Source organism: Gouania willdenowi, chromosome 13, assembly GCF_900634775.1.
Source record: "Gouania willdenowi chromosome 13, fGouWil2.1, whole genome shotgun sequence".
Lineage (NCBI taxonomy): Eukaryota > Metazoa > Chordata > Actinopteri > Blenniiformes > Gobiesocidae > Gouania > Gouania willdenowi.
Genome location: NC_041056.1, coordinates 18,611,421 through 18,635,684, shown reverse-complemented (window position 1 = coordinate 18,635,684; position 24,264 = coordinate 18,611,421). Strand labels below are relative to the sequence as shown.

The window sequence follows — 24,264 nt, the reverse complement described above, 5'->3', positions numbered from 1 at the left end:
TCCAACAACCAGATATGTTTGCTTTAGAAAGAGGTCTGGGATGCAGTGACTCCAGCAGAAAATTGTGAACTTGGAGGTAGCAAGGTGGTATGAGTGTGTCAACAGTGTTCCTCAGAAACATGGAATGTGTAGCTCGCATACCATGTCTGTCATTTGGGTGAAGCAATGTTAAGACGACTTCACACTCCACCACCTGCTACATTCTTTAGTTCTGTCCCCTTTGCTGACAGGCTTTTAGTATTTATATATATTGGTGCACATACTTGAGTCTTGACCACTCATTGGTTCCCTTTCTTGTATGAGGGGGTACTAGTAATTAGGACCTTGAGCCATCCATTTTCTAATTACTGTTTTTAAATCCAGTTTAATCTGTTTCAGTGTGTTGGACCTTTTGATTAATTGATAACCTGTCCAACAAATAGCCCACCATCCACTTTGTGAAAGCTGAAAAAGCTTCTCTGGTACCCTGAATAAGATGCACATTTATAGACGATGATTTTCAGGATAGCTTTTTATCAGCAAATAACATTTGAGTCAGCAAATTAAGTATCTGTTTTAAGTCCGCAGTATCATTTCTGCTTCATATATTAGTACATGTATTGCTGCTTCAGCCTTTTATCCTTCGTTTCAGTCAGAATATGTAATCTCTGCTCGATCAATTTGCCCAATTATTTGATCATGGAAAAGATTCACTCGATATCGAAGCCCAAATTGAGATTTTCAGAGATGGGACTTTTATACATGTGTTAACAGCTGGCAGCAATTCAGATTGCAATATTGATACACGCATCATATCTATGTGACCCTGAACTAGATGATAATAGGCCACAAGTCCTGGCACACTGCAGTCTACATGCAGTCCTGGGTAAGCGGACATTTGGACTGCTCTCAGATGATGACATCAGGGTCCAGAGGTTAGCTGTAGCCAGCTTTGTTTGCTGCAGGTTAACCTGATCTTCATAGAGTAGTATTGTTAGATCCTGAAATGATCTACAAATGTAAAAATGGTGCAGATTAAACATTGTGACAGCCAGGTCTATTGATCAATCATATATCTGCTACATTGGAGTTTCTTTATCCATCAAAGTGGAAGGACTCAAGTCAGTCCATTTATAAAAAAAAAAAAAAAAAAAAAACAACAACAATGAAACAGTCCAGAAATCTTGGTCTGATGAGGTTATTAGAGGAAAGGATCAGGTTGACATTGCCAACTACCTAACTGGTGTATAGATTTGCAAAGAGTTTTTATGATTTGACAAATTATTTGTTATAATGTGACAGGTTTACACTTGCATACAGTTAAGTGCGCTTACAGTCTCTCACACAGTCACACCATAGGACAAAGCATCGTTTGATAAATTAGTTGCTTAAGTGTTGTTTATGGTGTCCATCTGCTGCCTTACACTAGTGTAGCTGCTGAAAATGTTGTACCAGCCATTTCCCCAAAAGAATGGTGGACTTTGTTTGCCTTTGCCGTTAATGTTCTGGGGGTTTTTTTTCTATTAAGTATGCTTATTTACATCAAAATATTTTTGAAAAAAATGTAAACATCCAGTGCTGATAACTTCTTTTTATATATTGACGCAAACAGAAATTTATTGTAGTTTATGTCCAGGCAAACCAGAGTGAATGCGATAATGAGATGAGTGCGTCAGGCGGAGTTTGACCAGAGATCAGCCGTTACTTTGGCCTTCTTGGCTGTGTCCTGTTTTTGTTTGTTTCTTTTTTTTTGGCAACCCTGGGGGAGAAGTGTGTTGCTCAAAGAATTTGGGTCAGCTCTTATGTGCGCTGATGGAGAGACTTTTGCTGTTGGTGAAGACCAAATGCGCTCTCAGACCAGACAGGTAATACCACACATGGTGAGTGTGAGAGCAGGAAGTCCGACTATAGACGTAAAAGAAACTGATGGGTACTTAATTAATAATGACATTGCGTTGACTGTATGTTGACTGGTGTGAAAACTGTGGTATTTTGATCACATTTTCAGAGACAGACAATGTAATAGTGTTTTCTTGTTACACATAACGGTGTCTTAGCCACTGTGGTTTGAAGCTCTTTTTCCCCACCCACTCTTAATGTTATCAGCCATGCATACCTAATTGAGACTTTTTCTTTTGCTCCACAGATGCAGTGTAAACTTGGCAGATAACTGGTCTCTGCAGGCTCTCCTTTTTCCTTCTCCCTGGAGTCAGCCAGTTGGGGGGCAGAATTCTGCATTGCCCTCATCCCAGTTTGAGCTTTTGTCTGAACCAAACAACTGGCTGCCATTGGAATTTACAAACGTCCTCACCAGTGTTGCCTGGATCAGCGCAGCTCATCTCCTGACCGAGGGGAGCAGCTGTAAAAAACAAAACAAAACAAAAATCACCTTGTACTAACTGATCCCCTTCAGCCACCCCCACACTACCCTGCCACTATGGTGCTGTCACAACGGCAACGGGACGAACTGTAAGTCCTCAACTTACCTTTTATCGCATGTTGTTAAATGCCTAATTTACATGCTGTGATTTGTGGGGTCTTTTCTAGTTCTTTTATGATAGGGCGTGTTTGGCATGGCTGAACAAATGTCCTGTTCAACCACATTCTCCTGAAAGTTCTTTGCAATTTTCAAAGGATGGAACATTTAAGTGCTCAGTCAGCATGTCTACTTAGTCAATGCTAGAAAAGTGGTCAAGGATCCAAAAACAGGTTTAACATTATGTTCTGCATCGTCCAAGGCTGTGTTGTAGGTTTAACTTAAGGCTCAGTGTTCTGCAGTTACAATGCCAGTCTTATCATAGGAAATCTGGTTCAGTTTTGACAGGAAGAAAACCTGCAGTAGTTTTGTAAACTAAATAGTTTAGTTGTTTTCTGGTGGATACTGTTGCAGCTAGGACTCATTTAATTTTTATTGCATCATTAATTTTTAAGTTGGAATAAATCACAATAGGTTCAATTATTTCTCAACGTTAATTAACTAATAGAATTGGCAATTAATTGAAAATTGTATTCAAACTTAAACAGGCTCTTCATCCACTGATCAAAAGTTTAAAATTATGTGTTATAGGCTGTAATTACCCCTGGATGCATATCTACTGCATAACAGCAACGGTGCTGATAAGTTTCTATTCTAGTCTAGTCAATATGATGTCAAGTTCCACGGCACGCGAATGCAGGCCGTTACAGCTGTGTAACGACTTCGTCAGTCTGGCACCCTCCAGAGCTGATACGCAGACGGTCTGTTTTAGCCATCGTTGCCGGAGCAACGATGTATAAATTCAGCTAAGATAATCTTGTGTGGGACAGGAAGTATTGAACAGAATAAAACATCCGGTTTACTTTTAAAATACAATACTCCGTGTTTCAGGCGCATTATATTTCCATCAATTTCACGCTGTGTCCCCCAGTGCATCTTTCACCACTTATCTATGGTTGAATTAATCTAGGACCAGGACCGAGTGGATTTCCTTCTGATTGACGGACAGTGGATTACGCAGCAGTTGCACGTCCAATGGAAATATGGTGCAAATTTGCAGATCCGATCAATGACATAATTTTTTTGTAGATGTCCCGATTGCATAGTTTTATCCGTATCATTTACTCCAAAGGCGTTACAGACTCTCTGACATGTTTGCTTTACATGACAGGGCTTTTTAGTATAATCGTTTCACTCACATATGTGCACATAGGTGAAAACCTATGTCGCTTGGTTGAAGCGATGCGGCTGGGCCCGGTCTGCTTCCAGAGTCTACCGGCTGTGAAAGTGCAGCTGTGTGTGTGGAGGAGCTTGTTTTATTTTTTTATTCGGCCCGTGTAGGTGAAGGGAGAGTATGATTAAAGAGTGGAGGGAGGTGCTCCCGTGTACTTTCTCTTTGATGACGAACATTTCTGTCAGTTTCAGGTGGTTGGTGGAACAGGAGCGTGTGTGTTTGTGTGCCCCACCTCCGCTCTGCACCTGCGAATAGGGGCTTTTAGCAACAGCGAGTTTTATTATGCCGCTTTGCCTGGAAAGTGGAGGTTTCACTCACAAAGTTCCTGTCTTAGCAGCTTGATCTCAAACTGTCTTGTAGTCGACACAGCACACTGTTTAGGGGAGTAAATTAAATAATTTTCAAGTGCCGGAGTGAAACTCACATTTACACCTGTCATGTTTTTGCATCGGGGTTCAGTGGGTGCTTGGTCTGCATTGCATTTTAAAAAGCGGAGCCATATTTTTACTATCAGCCATGTTTACTTAAGTCGGCAACTGACTCTGTGTTGTGTTCAGGTCCTGCATGGGAAACCACCATCTCTTCCAGGTAGTACCAAAGGAATATGGTCGGTACCTAAAACAGTACCAAATTCAGTGCCGACACTTTTTTGTTATTGTGATTCTTGTTCTTGCGAGGGTAGATCTGTTGATCTGATCCTCATGTTTCAGTAAGCTACTTGGTGACACGAGTGAAACTTACTGTATCAATGAGGATGATGAAGGACTTATTGTGAGCTGTTTCTTGTGAGTAAGTAGTTACATTAGATCTTATGTAGTAGGTAGTTTTATGAATAGGATGTGTACTGGCTACAAGGTTCAGTTTAAATGGTGAGATTTTTTTTTCTTCTTTGATCACCTAAAAGATGAGTCCATAGGACGTTGGAGTTTTGTGAGGTGCCGTCAGGCTCAAAGCATGAATTTACTGGGTTAAGCATGATTTTTAACCCAGAAGATATATTTTAGAAAATGTAGAGATCAGCCTTCCATCGTTGTCAACAACAAAATTATGTGTGGAATAAGTTTGACATCTGGCACAGGCAGGCAGGTGGTATATAGACATAAATAACTGCACATATGCTCGAATGGCTTTATGGAGCGTAAGAGAAATGGCAATTATGGTTGGACCTACATTTTGACTTTCCTTGGCTTGTGTGCACAGTAATTAATTCCCAATGCATGACATGAAAAGTTAGGACAATCCCATGTGAGATGGAGGCTTCTCGTGTTAAGCTTTACATTTTAAGAACATTACGTTTAAGGTCTGAATGTCATGATTGGGACACTGTTTTATTTTATCTTGTTACAGCTGTCTTGCACTGTCATTGTATCAGTATTCACATGACAAGGTTCTCGGCATTCCTTGCAGTGCTTCTGTGTCTCAGCGATTAGTACAGTGGGAGGGGTTTGTTGGCATGGAGCATACTATTGGAATCCTAATCTTTTATGCTATTTGCTATTCAGAGGAAGCCGCCGGGACCCCGTACATACTTCATCCCTTCTTTTTTTCTTTGCTTCTGCAAATGCCTCTCTTCCCCCCACTTTCAGAGAACTGACATTGGACCACTTGAGTCACAGTGGCCACGTTTACATGGGAGCTTTAATTCCTCTTTAAAGCAGAATAAAAGTTAAATTCTCCTTAAACTGACCTTGTAAACACTTAATTCCTAATGCAAATTTAATTCCGAATTAAACATAACTCCAAATTAGGTGGCTGGTTTATTTCTTCTAACTTGTAAACACTTATTCCGCTTTAAGTTAATTTCGGTCGTTCATTCTTGAAAAAGGTCAGCTACGTCTTTACACCTGAAAATTTCTGCCACACCCCGACATCCAACACACCTCAATGTGCACCACGTCCCGACATGTGTCTGGTTGCGAGGGCCCGTTCATTTGCTGCTTGCAGCTTTGTTTGTATGTTTTAGTTGGTGCTGTCAGAAGTAGTACAGTAACTTTATTGTGGTGTCAAGAAAAAGTTTCTAATCTTAGATTGCATTAATAAATGTTTTTTCCTTAAATTTTCAGCACTTTATCCAGCAAAAATCTAAATATATTTTTACAGGGGCAGAATCTTCTAAATTAGTGCCAATTTATCAGAAGCGCAGTCATATGTCATGATAGCACAGAGTATTCACAACAACCAGAGAAAAGCACATTTGTTTCTTTGCAGGGTCAGGGGACTTGTCCCCGCCAGCATGGAATGAAAATAGACACAGAACACAAACTCTTAGCTCCCCTGAAAGACCTGCAGGCACCCGTGAGCAGAAAGGCTGTCTGCTTTTCAGATGCCTTTTTCCTTTTCAAAGAAACCCGCCCTCAGTCACTACCATATCTTGGACTATTAGAAGATTCATGTGATTTTTTTGTTTTGTTCTTTTTCCATGCTGCCTTCATTGCAAATATGGTGACATAACAGCGATGGAGTGCTGCTCAGGGCTCTAGCAGTAAAATAATGCATGGGCTGGGTTTACAGTACTAATGTACATCTGCTGAGTTTACTTGGTTTTGTACATTTTGTGGTAAGTCTTTGCTTCCACTATTCTATTTTTGCAAATCAATCAAATGTGTTGTCTCCACACTTGTTTATAACATAAATATTTATATAAAAGGTGCAAAAAAGACAGGTTAAAAATGGACCGGGAGGGGGTCCATATTCTGTAGACAGTGTCCAAATTCCTCAGCAGAGTTCAGCTGTGGGAAAATTGACCCAGGGTTCATTTACAAGGGGTCTGTTTACGCACTTGGTTTGATTAGTTACTCTGCGCACGTTTGTCCCGTCCCAATCAGCCCCCCAGAACTAAAGCACCTAAAGAGTGCTTCCAAACTAATTGCCTGTATTAAACATTGAATAATGGATGATTTCAGGATAGTATTTTATAGTTTTCCACAGCAAAGTAACATCGGACACATTGTATTGCAGTCGTAGCTTTTTCAGTCTCAGCCTGATAGCTTGTTAGCAGCCAGTGCTAAACAAGTTATCAGCTCTGTAGCTTGAAGCAGTGCAGTGGTCACTCAGAGCATCGTTGTGTGAGCGATGTCACCAAATGTCTCCAGTCAAAGCAACAGTTTTTGTAGGTTCTAATGCTGTTGGGGTCAGGATTTAAATGTTAGACGCAAGGGCCATTGGGCAGATTTGTGAATTCAAGGCTTTTACCGGTTTTGCAAATGCTTTAATTTCCTATCTTTTGACCCAGTGTAGTATATTAGATGTACAATGAATGTATCATTCATTACTGACTGAGTGACCAATGGTTTTATTGTTGAATGTAAAAAGCATTGCTGGTGAAGGAGGGGTGTAGATGTTTATGATTTCATACTGGCAAGCAACTCGTCCCCTTGCATGGTGTGTACCCCAGCTTCTGTCAGTGCTAAGCCTGCTAACGGTCTGCCAGCCTCTGCAGGGGCTCTATCAGCAGTATGGATCCCATGTAGCCCATAGACTGACAGATGGATGCACTGGCACGATGGACCACTGTATTTTCTGTGCCACCATTCTTTAATTAAACTGCAATTCAAATAAAGGTCAACAATGGAGGTGAATACAACAGGTGTAGTTATCCCAAATTGTGGTTTTTCTTCCATCTTTCCGTTGATTAGTCTGTTTAGTCTTCCACTTTCACCTTTTAGTTTTTTAACTTGCACACTGATGATCCATTTTTTTTTGTTTTAGTATTTATTAAAGTGGAAGTAAAATGAGGATCTTTTTTTCTAATCTTGCATTTCAGTAGCAACTTTTTGGTAGATACCAATATTTTTTCTTCTTTTAGCACAAGTACATTCAATTGAAATATTAAATGTAATAAAATGGTGGCCAGACCTGGTAGCTCTGTTCTCAGCCACCAGAGCCGCTGCAGCAAAATAGTTTGTTGTGTCACAGATTTTATCACAAGACCTGTTTATTTTCCCTTCCTGGCTGCTCTACAAAGACTTTTAAAGACAATAAAATGACTAAACCTTTAGTATAATTATGGCCTCAGATTTTCAGTTTAAAAATTTCCCAAATTTTGTTTTTGTGTCGTGTCCATGTCTAACCTTTTCCGTTTAGTTTCCGTTTCATCATCTTTGACTGTTTAGATAATTTCACTGCTTAATAAAGTTCCCCAAATTATACCAAACATGCTAAATAGGGTAGGATGTCCCGATACAAATATAATACGAATCATATTCGAAGTCGATATTTCAGCCTTGAGTATTGGCTGATACGATATGATACAATAACAGCACGAATCATACATACTTTTATTACTTATTTAGTAGTGTGGAATGTTAGAAAAGGTTTGATCAAGTGATGTTACTCAAACAGAGAACAATAGTCAGCACAAGTAGGTATGAGAAAAACTGACCCATTTATTATGAACCAGTTGGTTACATATATTTTAACCTTCAACATAATATCTACAGTATTCTACAATTGAATAAATATAATATAATATACATCGGAGATTTTAGATGCAGTCCGATAAAATCCGATATTCGTTTTCAGGCTGATATCGGACCGATATCAATATCGGATTTAGACGCCCCTAAAATAGGGTCAATAGAATCAACTGTTATGTTCTGAGAGTGACGTTAAAGCCATACTGCTAGGCCCTCAGCCAACAATTTAACATGGAAAAATACCATGAAAATGCATGATATGGTCTCAAAACGCTCTGACACCTTGCAAAAGAAACTACTCAAAGACTTATGCTGTAATTCTTTGGACTGGACTCTACTTTGTTACCTGACAAACGGATAAGAATGTTGCTCAACAGAACTACAGCACAACACATTGCAAGCAAGATACCGTCCATTAAAGTTTATCTGGGTGTATTTGAAATCTGATACACTTGTTAGCCTCATGACTTCAATGAGTTCCCCATGCTGTAATATAAATATTGCAAGTTTAACCACAATGACTGCAAATACATTATAAATTACCCAGTAGAAGAGCGAAAGATCTATACAGCCTTGCTCTCAATGACCCACTAAATCTGGGACCATTTGGAAAACACTGCATTTCTATAGCATTGTTGAGAGGTCAGTTTTACACAGACTAATTAAAAGGTCATTAAATGTGGTTGATATTGTGCTGAAAAATGCTTTTTCACCAAAAAAAACCTCAAATTCATCATTGTGTGTGTGCTACTGTAGTAGTAGATTTCTTGAGTCATCGACTGCTGACATAAAATTTTCATTTTGAGCTTTATTTCTTTTTTTACTCGTGTGCATGCGTCTGCATGATTTATTGACCCATTAGACAATTTGCAAGCATGTGAAGACAATAAAAATGAATCTTACTCAGGAGGTGAGAGTATTGATATTGATCTGGGACCGAAAGGAAGTGACGTCATCGTCAGACGGGCTGGCTGGCTGGGTGACTCATCATTCCTCTCAGAAAGATGAGGTCATTAATCTCAGGAAAGTGCAGACTTTCCCAGCTTTATGAGTTGTAGGAGCATGGATGTTTCACTCTGGGGATTGGCTGAACAGATTGCCCATAATCGTATATCTCGCTCTGAATTGAATACTAAAAAACAGTTTGTTTGACGTTATATATTATTGGTTATATATCATTGGGGATAAAACATTTGTTGTTTCACTGAACCAAACAAAGAGCAGATCTCCATTCCAACAATATCATGCAGACCATTTTTCTTCTTTGCCAATACTTCCTCTGCCTTTTTTTATCACCATCTTGCTTCACGTCATCTCTCTGTGGGCAGCATGTAACCATGGAAACCAGCCAGGTTGAGTTATGTAGACAATGTACGTTTTTACCATGTTATCTTTCAGTCTTTCCCGTCAATAGGGAATCTCAATATGGATAATAACATGTATTTGGGTTCAGCAGATACATGTTGAGGGTGGAGAACCATAACACTTGACCCCCTTTGCCTTGTGTTGAACGCGATTGAATATTTGCAGGTGTTCAGAAGGGCGTTGGACTGCAGTGTTGTAAAAGCACGTCATCACTCCACACACTCACACCAAATGAAAGCTTTTCCTCTGCTTCAGCACCCTCAGCAGTGAACACACCCTCTTTCTACATCCAGGAACAGCTTGGCCCTCCCTGTTTAGTTTTCTAGACTTGCTGCTTGCTGTCAGGAGTTGATGACCTCCTGCTAACCTTCAACTCTAATTATGTCTGCCTCTGATGTTATGGGGATTCAGGTGGGCTGAAGGACACTGGGGTCTCACTGTGACCAGGAGGACATGGGGGCACAGGCAGACAGCTTGTTAGTCCCACCCCCACCCGTTCACTTTGGCACTTAAAAGCAGCACCTGCTTGACAGTTTGTATGGCGTCTCCTCATTTTAATTTTGACCCCTTGTGAACCTGGGAAAAGATTATATGAATACATGTCGGTAGTAGGTCATTAATGCATTCTGTGTTGTCTCGCCAGGGCTGCTCGATTTTTGCCTCAAATTAAAATACACATTTTTCTTCGAAAGCTACGTTTGGTATTGATTATGGTTTTTGGGAAAACTACAATAGAGCAAGTAATTAAAATGTTTTTGTTTATTGTATATTTTATTTGGACCATATATTTTTCAATGTGAAGTGCCTCTGTGTCTGTAATCATTGTTTACTTTGTTGAATGGGAAAGCACGTGAATATGAATCCTCTCGTGTTGCTCGTTTCAGAGCTGGTGGTGTTTCAGCTGGGTTTATGGTATCAAATATATTGAAACAAAGCATTATATAATTTTTTAACCAGGATTGAGTGTGTGGAGTTTGCATGTTCTCCCTGGGGTCTTGCACTTTCACAGGCTGCTGTGCAGATTTTTTCTCCAATGCAAATAGGTATGGCAGGCTAATTGAGATCTTAATTAAGAGGTCCCAATGCACCATATTTGAAAGAGAACACCTTTATTATACAGTTTTTGTCTTCTTGGTTTTTGCATGATGAACTACAATTCTCGTTACAAAATGAGGCGTTTCAGGAATTGAAGTTCATAAAATTTTACCAAAAACAAAATGCATTTGCTTTTGTAAAAAAAAACATAGCATCTAGGGGCGTGTATTGCCTGGCATCTGGCGATACGATTCGTATCCTGTTACATAGGTCACGATACGATATATCCCGATATTAAAGTATAAGGCGACTACTGCGATTTTTAGATATATATAATATAAGAAACAACTAATCTGTACATGTGTACACCTTCATGGGAACATTATGTATGAAATATATTGGCATATTTTACACTCAAAACATTGACTTTAACATGCCATGTGCCAACAACTTGAAATAAAAAATAACATACAATCTGCCTGTGGCTTTTAAACCAACTTTGACTTTAGTGCAACATGACTTTAGTGTAGCTTAACTGAGGTATATGCCTAGAACAACAAATAAATGCAGAAAGTTAGTACTTTATTTTTAGATTTCATTAATAAAACACAAGCTGTTCAACATGCCCAGGTTTCAGTGCAATTCTTTGTGCAGTTATAATGTCTCCTGTAGTGGAAAAGACGTTCCTGGTAAAATGAAGGTTAAAAGTAATAATAAAGGTTTTTTTTTTAATTAAAAAAAAATTGAGAATCGCGCGACGTAATATCGCAATGTATCGCCGAATTGTTTTTTTTTAACACCCCTAGTAGCATCAGTTTGGTTGTTTTCTGATATTTTAAAAGTTAAGGTTTACCCATGATGTTACATTCCAGTCTTAAACTGAAACACATTTTGTATTAAATTTAAAGAAGGTACTGAATAGTGTATAATAAGATACATTCAAAAAATATTATATGTTCTTGTCTGGAGTCAAACAAGAACGTAATTGGAAGGCAAGTAGAAGCCTCCTCTCTTGGGAGATCTTAACGTGAACCTAATTAAATGGCAAAGAGCTGCTGCTGAAGCGTCAGTTTTCAACCAACGTGTCTGTGTGGTGTGAGTGTGTGTGTGTTTAGTGTGATCATGCTTGTGGGTTTTCTTATGGCAGCGCATGATAAAAACAAAGAGTGAGGTAGAGTTGTCTGGCATTGTACATCCTATCTGATGATCTCTTTTCACATATTTAAAATAGTCTGTCTGCCACACCTCCCCCCACCCCCTCACCTGTGTTGGCTTTCTGAAATCTTGTCATCTGCTCGTGTTTGTCAGTAGACTCAACAGGAGATTAACTGGAGGTATGCTACAGTAAAATATCTGTGGTTAAAGGAGTCGAGTCCACTAGCTTTTCTCTGCTCTTCTTTTTCCTCTGAGTCAACTCAGTGATGGTGTGATGTACACTGGCTCTCATTTCCCCTGTAAATTAACCACAGGGAATGATCCTTTCCCATTATTTGTCCAGAGAAACAAGACGGATGCGGTCTCCATTTGTGTAAGATAGATGAGATAAAAGCTACTTGTAAAAGTAGGAGCTGTGTTTGTTGCTAGAATATGTTGGACTGCTTTAATGGAACAGACTGGGGAATGTGTGAAAAGCATGTGAGATTCGTCTGGCCCATTTTCACCATGTGTACATTTCCATCCTTTGTTTTACGCTGTTGAATGCAGCTCTGTTACCCACGTTATGTTGTTGTTAGCACCTGGTCTGCTAATCAGGAGAGCTAATTACACCCCCTCTGTCTGTTTCAGAAATCGAGCTATAGCCGATTATCTACGTTCCAATGGATATGAAGAGGCATATACCACTTTCAAGAAGGAGGCAGAATTGGATAATGTAAGTATATTAAAATTGGACACACTTAAACATAACACACACACACACACACACACACACACAATCAGACCTGTTAATGCCAACAATATGCCTTGATTTCCACTTAATTTCACCCTTAAGTCAACTTGTTAATGAGTGTGACCAGCAGCACCTGATCCCAATTAAAATGCTGTTTGATTAGGCGTCTTTTCTGAATGCCTCTGTCAAGCAGTGTGAGGGTTGTTTTTATATTTGTTATATTCACGTTATGGCACCAGCTGGCCCTTTTTAACCTCTTATGCCTTATTCATTTTTGGTATGTGATGAGTTTTTATTATTTGAATATTAGACAGTTTAGTCTGGAAATTAGTTACTGTATTTTTCTGTAATAAGTCATTTTAAATGATTTGTTGTAAAATAAATAACACTTAGCTATGCTTGGCATTGCATTTCTCTTCAAGTTGCATTACATTTCCAATTATAGTACAAACAGAACATTTTATTAATATATATTTTTTTTCATTTTTTGTGGGGGAAGAGGTGGGATATTTTTTGACAAATTCAAGAAAAATCAAAGCATTGGATGCGAGGTGTTGTTGCAGTTGTCACATATCGATTTTATTCAGAAGCTTCAGAAAGGATTTTTATATAAAATTATTTACCTTCTCTCCTGTGTGGCTTCAAGCGTTGGTCTTGAACTCGTTCTTTATGCAGCCGCCCTTCTGATTTAGGCTGAATAATGGATGAATAGCTCTGTGGATCCTTTGCACCCCATTGGATGTTTGCTTTCAGGGACTCTCACAGCTTTGCAGGACCAGGAAAGCAAGTGGTTTTCACTCTCATTTTCTTGGTAGACATTAGTTGTCTGCACTTTTTACATGCATGTAAATGCAATTTGATATTGTTTAGTGTGTGATAAAAATATTTCCCACTGCTGCTCTTTTGATCCTTTTAAGTAGAAAGCTGGGCTTTGCTGTGCCAGGCTGTGTCCATGATTTGGAATTCTTAATAAAGGTCACCGTTTAGATTTTTCTTTTAGTCTTGTGAGAAAATGAAGAAACCTTTTTGCAAGTAAAACCCACACAGGTGCACACTGCCAGTATGCTGGCAGGCAGTGATGATGTCTGGCACTTGTCATATTGTGTGTGCATGTGTCTTTGTATGCACTAGTGTCCTGGCAGATGGCAGATAAGATGGCAGCAGACTTGACCAAACTGGGGGCCTCTCTTCATTGTTTTCCAATTTTACTTCTCTTTATCAGCAGTACATTACAACACGGTTTTGTCTTCCTTTGTTTACACCTTATAGTGTACTAGTGTGCCGGTTTTATCGCCTCCTTATTGAAAAGCATTAAATAAAGGTATAATATTGATACAGCCTGAAACTCTCCAGATCTGCCGTCTTTCGGACCAATGCCATTAAAGTGAAGCACAATTTTAATTTTCTCCTTCACTGAAGCCCACACTCTGATCCCTGTCAGTGTGGGTTTTTGATGCTTTGCTAGTTTGTGGCATCCTGTAGGCAGGAATAAACACAAAGGACCATCACAATTGTTGTATTTTTACAGAATATGGCAATATCCAATAATGTATGTAATATTTTTAAATTTGTATTTTTGTTTATAGTGTTTATTGAATATTTTATAAAAATTAAGTTTTATTTGGCTCTTCCAAATGTCTCAATTATGTATACCTCTGCCAAGGTGGTAATATCTTAATCGGTGTCTGTTAGCAGGATTATGTCAAAAGTACTTTAACCAAAGATAGAACTTACGCTGTGGAAGAGTCCATTAAAATTTGGAGGGGATCCAGATCAATATACAGATTCTGGATTTCTTTCAAAATTAAAAACATCCCTATCTTTCATCAGAAATTAAAGAAATATCACTCATCTCTACGAAATTTTACTCAGTTGTCGGCTTGATTCCTCAATTACACCATCGAGTTTATTCCAAATGGTCACCCCAGAAATGAGGATAAGCATACATTTGTATCGACCTACTATATTGTTATTACTGGGGATAGAAATTTCTTCCATGGTCTTAAAGTGTGACTGATCATGGTCCCATAATCAGGATCATTGATCCAGACAACTGAATATCTGATAAAGAGCATATTTGGTGTTTGCTGCAGGTTTGTGCTCTCAGAGCACTCTTGTTTACCATATATTTATTTGCTTTACGATTTAAAGCTTTAATTTTAACAATATCCCTGATCCTGTTGAATATTTTACACTTTAATACAAATTAGCAGGTGTCCTGAAACAAGCCATTGAATACTTTACCTTCAGTCATTGTGCACGCGTGATGGGGGTTTCTACTACAAAAATCAATCCTTTTGGTTTTACTCTGAGTAGCATGTAAACAACAACTTGTTCCTTTCCTGCCATAACAAACAGGTTGTTGGTGGTGTGAAGTCTGTTATGTAAAAGGTGGCGTCTCACTCAGAGTCTAATCCTGGATGTCCAATTACGTGTCCATCTGTAGGAAAGCCACAAGTTAACTTCCACTGCAGCCACTAGTACCGGGTGTGTGATTGTAAGCTGCCTAAGCCTTTCTTGCCTGCAGGAGATTAGCTTGCGTGAATAGGATTAAGACTTGGGTTTGTGTTCATGCATATTGAGTATGGGTGTGTGACTGTGTGTGTTTGTTGTACAGTAGGTTGGCAATGTCTGGAAGCCAGCACGGGTCTGTGTGGAGCGCGTTAATAATTCCCTGTTCTTCCTTCTGTAGCCAAAGCCAACATGCACCCCATCTGACCCCGCCCCCCACCATACAGTTAACACCCTCTCTGCTGATTGGCTTAGCTTTTTTTTTGTTTCTTCCTCCATAGAATGAAGAAGTGGATAAAAAGTATGCAGGCCTTTTGGAAAAAAAGTGGACTTCAGTCATCAGATTACAAAAGAAGGTTTGTGAGTTTTTCCTCCTCAATAGTTGGTCATGATATTAATGGTCATCCTAGACTCAAGGCAGCTAAGAAATGGCAATTAACACTGACCATATAACATGTTTAAGCACTACAGACAAAAGCAAAACAGTTATGCTACTTTTTTTCTTCCCGTCACATGGTGTGATTTTTCTGGTACAGCTGTATTTTTGCACAATCTTCTGAGTTGTCCTTGTCCTTAACGCTCAGGTGATGGAACTTGAATCCAAACTGAATGAAGCTAAAGAAGAGATCACTCTTGGCGGACCTGTAACTCAGAAACGTGATCCCAAAGAGTGGATACCTCGCCCGCCAGAAAGGTATTCGCTGAGCGGTCACCGTAGCCCAGTAACCCGCGTCATTTTCCACCCAGTCTTCAGTGTCATGGTGTCTGCCTCAGAGGATGCCACAATAAAGGTCAGTGATGGTGAAAAAGGTGGTTTAGTAATGTGAGATTTTTGAACTCCGAAATGAAAGCAAAGACACTTTTTGCCCCCAAAATGAAATGCTTGAATTTCTAAATTGTTGCCATATACCATTATATCTGTAGAATACCAAATTGTTTGCATGGCCACCGTCACTCCTTGAAACCGTTAATATATCACTTCAGTTGGCCCAATTTGGTATTTAAATAATTCCTGTTTTCTTCACTGACAGTAAGTTTGATGTCCCTGGCTTTGAGAAGAAACAGGTTATTACCATATTTTTATTTCTCTAGGTAGTCAGAGGTAACAAAGGTACATGTGATTCTGTGCCTCGGAGTGTACATTCACTGGTCACTTTATTTTTTATAAGCAAATAAATTGAGAAAATTATGGCGATAAAGTGAAATTGTTACCCTTTGAGTCCGCCACTTTAAATAGATCCTTCTGTCGAGTGCTGGTATAAAATACTAAAACAGCATTCCATAAACACAGCACTATCTTGTTGTTTAGTGTGCAATGATCCCACACTTTCAGTTTTCAGTTTCTTTTTAATAAACTTGAACTTTGACAGCTTTTATTGTCTCACTCTGCGAGCTGCAAGGAGCAGTCAAGGCAGAGTGCTGGGTGTGAAAATGAAAACCCAGTGGCTGCAGTGACAGGCTCTAAACAAGGCATCAACTCATTTTCTTTATCAGTTTAATCGCTTTAGTCAAGGAGTCGTTTCAGCCCTAATGACTAAGACTAAATCTTGGTTTAACAGCCAGGTATTATGCCTGCTGATGTAACTAATGAGTTTTTACCATTTGTGTTTACAATCAATTCAGACCTTTTTAGTTACTCAGACTGAAGCTATTATTCACATGTCTTCCACTCACAGCCAGCACAGATGGCACAGCTGTCACTCTGTTTTGGTGATATTTGTATATGCTAATGTCTATATTATACAATGTTTACACACTACGGAAACTGACAGGTTTTTCATACTGTTGTGTGATCCACAGATTGATGGGTTTTTTGAGCCACTTTGGACATCACACAGCGTATAAAATACACTTTATTTTAATGAATAGTTATCAAGATTCTGCAAGTGACTGCTGTGTTCTTTTTCTGTTTTGGTAACTCACCATCCTTAAATGGCAGCTAAGAAAGTTAGCATAAGTCTCTTTTTCAATATATTATTTATCCCATTGAGCACTCCCATGCTCCCTTCCAAAGTTGGTCTAAATTACACAGGTACCCTCTCCTTTTTCTGAGCAATCTGAGGCTTCACATGTAAACTCCACATTCTGTTTTTGGAATATTGTTTTGTGGACGAATCTCGGCTCGCTTTGCTGCACGATGCCAATACTCTGCTGGGCCGTTTGTTGGCTATATTTTATTCAGGAGACAAAAAGACACTCGTACATCGGTTTTATGACTACACACATACACACACAGCAGGGATGCCCCATCTCTGTACTGGCATTTTATTTCAGCCACACCCTGGTCTCAGAGCCAAGACACAAAATCAGATATCCATCCATCATTTACAGACAAGCCAGAGCCCAAATTCAGCTACACTTTCACCGTCTTTTCTGTTTGCCTCATTTTTATGTAGCTTGACTCCTTCTCTGTCCTACTTTTAAGAGAAGCTGTGTTAAATTTTTAAATAAGAGTAGAACTTGTGACTCCAAGGCAAGAGCACAATCCAAGAGCACTATTTTCTTTAATGATGACGAGGCATAGTTGAAGATGAACATTTTGACATTAAATACACAAAAAGCTTTGTTTCTTTCACACACTCTTGCCTAAGAGTGTGTAACTATAACTAATATAGCCTAAGTATCTTGTTACAATACAGACTACAAAATAAAGGTCTTACTTGGTTCAACTTCACAAACATGAACTATTATCGTTCAAGTGTCCATTTCCTCTTTGTCCCTTAGTTTTTAGTAAATCAAAAGAGGAGTCTAATGTGAGCCGCTGTATAATATGTAAAGTAGCTGCAGTGCAGCGCTGGGAGATGGAAGCCAGGATTATTTGAATAAGAGGCACTTGAGCATCAGCTCATCACAGCTCAGTTTAGAAATGGCTCAAACACAAAAGAAGTCTTTGTGGCTTTGTTTACTCCGTTTGATAATAAAGTCTCTTAGGATTTCATGTACTACACTAATAAAAGATTGCGTTTGGTATTTTGTTTCATGTAATTTATTCACCATTTATTTCACAGTTCAGTTACTATTGTTTGTGTAGACTTGTAATTCTCTACATGGCTAATGTGTTAATGGCTGTTTTAAAGGCTCAAGGATAAAATCGCCACTTTGCATTTTGTTTCTCGTGACCATCTGTAGTTTCTTCAAAATAGTTGGTTCATTTTTTAATTATTCTGCAGGGCTGCTTACTAGAAGCTCCTTGGTCAAAGAATTATACTTTTGTGGTTCTTTGTTTTATTGTCATCCAGCAATAAGGAGATCATGCTAATCAGCCACATACTGCTATCAGTGTGCTGAAGCATGCTAACCACCCCTAATTAAGTGTGATAGACCATGAGGCCACAGCTGGTAGTGACATTTTGGATCTGGTTGAAGTTGAGGGTTTAAGTGTGTGTGTGTGTATGTGGTTTTTACTTTATCTTCTCCTCAGGTGTGGGACTACGAGACAGGAGACTTTGAACGCACACTGAAGGGCCACACAGACTCTGTGCAGGACATTTCATTCGACCAGACTGGCAAACTGCTGGCATCCTGCTCTGCAGACATGACCATTAAGCTGTGGGACTTCCAAGGCTTTGAGTGCATCAGGACCATGCATGGTAAGGATATAATTCTTCAACTGTTTTTGAGACTAACTCACCTTTAAATCTAGATTACTCTTAACCTTAAGACCAATTGACTCATTAAAGTCACTTACTAGTGCAGATCTGAATAAATTAACTGAACAATGAACCCACCGACTTTGTGCTATAAATTGCCAGTCTGTAGTTAAAACAGTAGCAGTCATTTTGGCAGACAGATTAATAATTTTTTTAATTCACTTCCTTTGTTTTTCCTCTTTTTACTCAACACTCAGTTTTACAAAAATAAACACAAGGCCAACGTGTGAAGTAAATTAGTGCTGAATTGGAATGCAGAGTAATTAGCATCCTCAGCTAATAAAACCCTTTTTTCTGTGTTTACACTTCTCGTTATTCTGGCATCCTGGGTAGTGTGAATGCACAGACAGTTAAGCTGGATTTTCAAATTTACTTACCGCTGTCTTTATCGGTTTAGCAGCTTAAATGTTGCCCGACCTCCTATTTATCTCCGAAAATTAGTTTCCTGGCTTCCCATTTGTTTGGGTGATTACAACAAAATATTTCTGTATGTTGCTGAAAATAATAAAATATAACTTTTGTCTGCTCAAAGACAAGAAAAAGATAAAAGGAATTGCATTAAATTACACAAATTGATGAAAGCTTGTATGGGCTTTAGTTGTTTTGACTCCAATCTGAGATGTACTTACTTTCTGTTCTGCAGGACATGACCACAATGTCTCCTCTGTTGCCATCATGCCAAACGGAGATCACATCGTTTCTGGCTCGAGGGACAAAACCATCAAAATGTGGGAGGTGGCAACTGGGTATGAAAAATAATTATCCTCAGCCTCGAGCCATTTCAAGCATTTCTTTAACCATGACCTGAAATTTGTGCATCAAATCTAATGCTGTGCATACTTGTATTATTTTCTTCTTTCTCCTAGCTATTGTGTAAAGACATTTACGGGCCACAGGGAGTGGGTCCGCATGGTTCGGCCCAACCAGGACGGCACGCTTCTTGCTAGCTGCTCAAATGACCAGACTGTTCGAGTTTGGGTCGTGGCCAATAAAGACTGCAAGGCTGAGCTGCGAGAGCATGAACATGTGGTGGAGTGCATCGCCTGGGCACCAGAGAATGCCTACCCCACCATCCTAGAAGCTGCTGGTTCTGAGGTAAAGATATGGTCCTGGTCTATTTACGTCTTTTTTTTAAAGCAGGACTTTAAGCTTCAATACAAAGATGTAATTATTTATACTTATTTTTAGTCTTGATCGAGCACATCATTACTTCCCAGCAAAACCATTTGATCCTTCCTAAAAAGCTGATGCATGTCATTACTGTACATCCTCCTACTACCTTGATGAAGCAATGCAAATTTATTTGTATACCTCATTTCATACACAATTCAATGTGCTTGCTTTAAAATCAATAAGAACATTAAAATCAACAGCAAAAACATTTGAAATCAGCAGTAAAGAGGTTGAATCAACATTAATGATTAAAAATCAGAAAGATGAGATATGCCAATTTCATAAATGTTTGACAGTTGTTTGTTTTTTAGTCTGAGTTTGTGCTCCATCTTTCAGCAGTGGCTTCTGCCTGCATAACGTTTGGACTAAAAGTCTTTTACAAAAATTGCCAAAGTTTCCCCTCAGCTTTACAGCTCATAAAAGTGATCTGATGTGTTTACTCACTGATAAAAGCACTATGTTTTCTCTTCTATGATCATCTGATGAAGGCCATGCTCCCTCAATGTGTGTGTTGCCCGTTAGCTGTATGCGTGCACTTGCAGAATAACCACATTGCCTCCAGTTAGAGTTCTCATAGCTCATGATGTTCAGCGTGTCCAAATGTTACTTTAAACGATCAACGCCAAAATTCCTTGAAACCTTCCTCAGCCACACTTTTTCTTTTCACAAAGACAGATTTCTGTGTTTTGTTAGTTACACCATACACAGTGAGTTTGCACAATACTGACAACTTTACTAAATAATCTTAACGGTGTATGTTTGTTTGTTTGTAGTAGTTTAATAACAAATGTTAGTCTTGAAAATTGCAGGATGCAGAGTATTAGAGCAGATCCATACATGCATTTACACCATTCTTGTAAAGTAATTGTGGGCAGATACACATCTGGTAGCTGGTGCTATTGTGGGCTTTTGTGTTGTTTGCAGCTGTTTTTGAATTCTCACTATTAATAACAGTAACAAGTTTGGAGCTGATCTTTTGTAATGTAAACCAGTGTTTGGATGCTCAGTTAAAGGGCTAATTTCTTAGTGCTAAATGTCATTGCCAATTATGGACAAATCTCAAATATAGACGCACAAGTAAATGTATCTATATTTACTTGGAGGAGCGAAGTTCTTTTGTAAGCATTGGAAACTTTTAATCTGACAGATTACCAATGTCATGTGGGGTTCCTCAGGGCTCTGTTCTTGGACCCCTTCTGTTTAGCCTATATATGCTTCCTTTAGGACAAATTTTACAGAACTGTAAGGTTGATTATCAGAGCTACGCAGATGACACACAACTATAACTGTCACTGAACCCAGATGATTATGGTCCCATTGAGGTGTTGTGTGACTGCTTAGAAAAAGTAAACTGCTGGATGAGTGAAAACTTCCTTCAACTAAATCATGACAAGATGGAGGTGATTGTCTTTGGTAACAAGGAAAAGAGGACTGCTGTCAGCAATTATCTTGAGTCTCGATCTTTAAAAGCTAAAGACCATGTCAAAAACCTTGGTGTTCTGATTGACTCAGATCATACATTCAGCAGTCAGATCAAATTTATCACATAAACAGCCTTCTACCACCTAAAGAACATCTCCAGAGTGAAAGGTTTAATGACTCAGAAAGATCAGGAGAAACTGGTCCATGCTTTTATCTCCAGCAGACTGGACTATTGTAATGGTCTTCTGACAGGAATCCCCCAAAAGAGCATCAAACAGCTACAGCTGGTTCAGAATGCTGCAGCTCGGGTCTTAACCAGAGCAAAGAGGTCAGAACACATTACTCCAGTTTTAAAGTCTTTACACTGGCTCCCAGTCAGCCTCAGAATGGACTTTAAAGTTCTGCCGCTGGTGTATAAATCTGTGAATGGGTTTGGTCCAGAATACATCAGTGAGATGTTAGTCAGGTATGAACCGAGCAGGTCTCTCAGATCTATGGACACAGGTCAGATAGTGGAGACCAGAGCTCACAGTAAACATGGTGATGCTGCGTTTAGTTGTTATGCTGCAAAGAGGTGGAACAAACTGCCAGCAGAGCTGAAGTCAGCATCCAATGTGAACATTTTTAAATCAAAGTTAAAGGCACTTTTTTTCTCTACTGCGTATGATTGAGAGAGAGATTTTTGGTCATGTTGTTGATGTAATGTTTGTTGATGATTTTAATTGATTCTACTGATGATTTTAAATGTTGTTATTGATTTTAAACAATTGAATGTTTTATCATGTAAAGCACATTGAGCTGCCTTGTGTATGAAATGCGCTATACAAATAAATTTGCCTTGCCTTGCCTTGATATTTGAAAATATTTTCTAATATGTAGTTTTCCTTGTGCTGTGTGTCCAAACAGACCAAGAAGAGTGGGAAACCAGGCCCATTCCTGCTGTCCGGCTCTAGAGACAAAACTATCAAGATGTGGGACGTTAGCATTGGCATGTGCCTTATGACACTGGTGAGAATCCCTTTATGATGGGGCTTTGTGTGTGACAATCGATTTCTTGGTGACGTTGATGTCCATTAGAAGGAGATGCATTCATTTCTCAGCATCGTACGTCTATCTTTTAGGTTGGCCATGACAATTGGGTGCGTGGTCTGCTTTTCCACCCTGGAGGAAAGTTTATCGTGAGCTGTGCGGACGACAAGACCTTAAGGATCTGGGACTATAAGAACAAGCGTAATATGAAAACCCTGTGTGCCCATGAACACTTTGTTACCTCTCTGGGTAAGCTGCCTTTCACTTCTTTTTGTCTTTATTTGTGAGCCTGTGAAGGTTCAGTCCTTCAACCTTATTTTCAATTCTGCTGTACAAACAAGATACACAAGGGGATCAGATTTGCCTTTGAGAGAAAATTAAATAATAGATATAGTTCTATATTAAAAAAAAAGATATAGAAACTACTATACGAAATATAGAATTATTACATCTGCAATGTTCAACATACAACACATGACAATTAAATAAATAAATATAAGTTGATGAAGTTGATGACCACCTCCTCTGTCTTCCATATGTGGAGCAGAAGGTTGTTGTGTCTACAGCTGATAAACAGAATTCTCACCTCCTCCCTGTAGTTGGTCTCAAACGTTTTTGAGGTGAATGGCTGTACAGTCGTAGGTGAATATGGTAAAGTGTAGGGGACTCGGCTCACATCCTTATGGGACTTATGTGCTTATCATGGTAGTGTTAGAGGTGTTGGAGCCAACCGTGAAGGTTGAGATTGTTTCTGGAAGAATGTCCAGCAACCAGTTGCAGATAGAGGTGCCCAGTAAGTTTTGTAGATGAGTTCCTTGAAATTGATCAGGTTGGAGAGCAAAAAATATGTCATTGCTAGTCACTGCCTCCTCACTGAGATGTTTGAGCCTAGCTTGTTTTTAGTCATCCTTAGAGTTCGAGGCAACTTCTGGTTTAGAGATGGGCTTGCTCTCTAGAAGTTTCCTGCTTTCCTATCCTCATATCTGTATCAGATCAAGGACAAGAGGAATTCTCCTGAGGGACCCTTGAGCCAACTGCTCTTTCAGCTTGAAAATAGTCCTTTAAAACCAAAGAGGCTCACTCTGCTGATAAAAGAAATTCCTGTGCAAAGTGAGACAAAAAGAACCTTTGGAACTGTAGAGGGAGAAAGATTCATTCACCAGTTTTTCCTCAGTGTTACAGATTTACAAGCTGCCTGAATAAAGAAAAGAAAAAACTTAATTCGAATTCAGACGCAAATGATAAAGCATTGGTGTAATCCAGGGGTGCCCACAGTTTTTGGGTCTACTTTTCAAACAGTATTGAGATCTACAACTGCAGATGAGTATCAGCAACTAATATTAAGTATTGTCTGTGTAAGCCACACTCGAGGCCCTAGGGCCAAATCCGGCCCTTTTGAGCTTCCAATCCTGCCCGCAGAAAGTAAAAATTACAGAGAAAACATGAATCATTGTGTAAATTAAACTATAATATATATATATATATATATATATATATATATATATATATATATATATATATATATATATATATATATATATATATATATATATATATATATATAGAGAGAGAGAGAGAGAGATTTATACTGCTGCTTGGCATTGTGTGAAACATCTCCTCTGCCTTTCATTATTTAGTTAGGTTTTATTGGGGACTGTAAACAGTCTCCATTGTGTTTTTTGAAGAATGAAGCAGCACTGGGAACATTGGGAACACTAGAAACGCTCAAAGCAATACTTTGTTATTCAGTTAAAGAGCAACACATTGGTTTCTGCATTAAGGAGCTGTAGAATGTACATGTATTATCACTGAGCACAGAGAGTGTTCTTAGACTAACATGCACACCTGCTCTGACCGCACTTTTTCATTCTCTGATTTTTATCACTTCTCGTGCACATGTTGGAGCTGTGCGCTCTAACTGGCGTGCAGTGAACAGGATTGGCTTTTAAAGCAGCTTGTTTATAGATGGCACATCACAGTGGAGGGTGGGAGGGAGTAAAGGGGAACAGAGGAGTGATCAACACGCACTGCCTCCTATAGCCATTGAACACAGGATTTTGGAGTCTTTGGACTGTATAATGATTTCA

The 24,264-nt window shown here is 39.0% G+C and overlaps 1 protein-coding gene across 1 annotated transcript in view; it reads left to right on the top strand.

Annotated features, from left to right (window-relative positions):
• LOC114474355 (lissencephaly-1 homolog) overlaps positions 1-24,264 on the top strand; it is a 32,293-nt gene that overhangs the window by 6,188 nt on the left and 1,841 nt on the right. The window contains exons 2-10 of the mRNA XM_028464607.1: positions 2,126-2,448; positions 12,290-12,374; positions 15,185-15,259; positions 15,488-15,694; positions 18,325-18,493; positions 19,197-19,299; positions 19,420-19,648; positions 22,055-22,156; positions 22,270-22,426. Of these exons, the coding sequence (XP_028320408.1) occupies positions 2,417-2,448; positions 12,290-12,374; positions 15,185-15,259; positions 15,488-15,694; positions 18,325-18,493; positions 19,197-19,299; positions 19,420-19,648; positions 22,055-22,156; positions 22,270-22,426 (1,159 nt within the window). The 5' untranslated portion in view covers positions 2,126-2,416. The remainder of the gene's footprint in view (positions 1-2,125; positions 2,449-12,289; positions 12,375-15,184; positions 15,260-15,487; positions 15,695-18,324; positions 18,494-19,196; positions 19,300-19,419; positions 19,649-22,054; positions 22,157-22,269; positions 22,427-24,264) is intronic.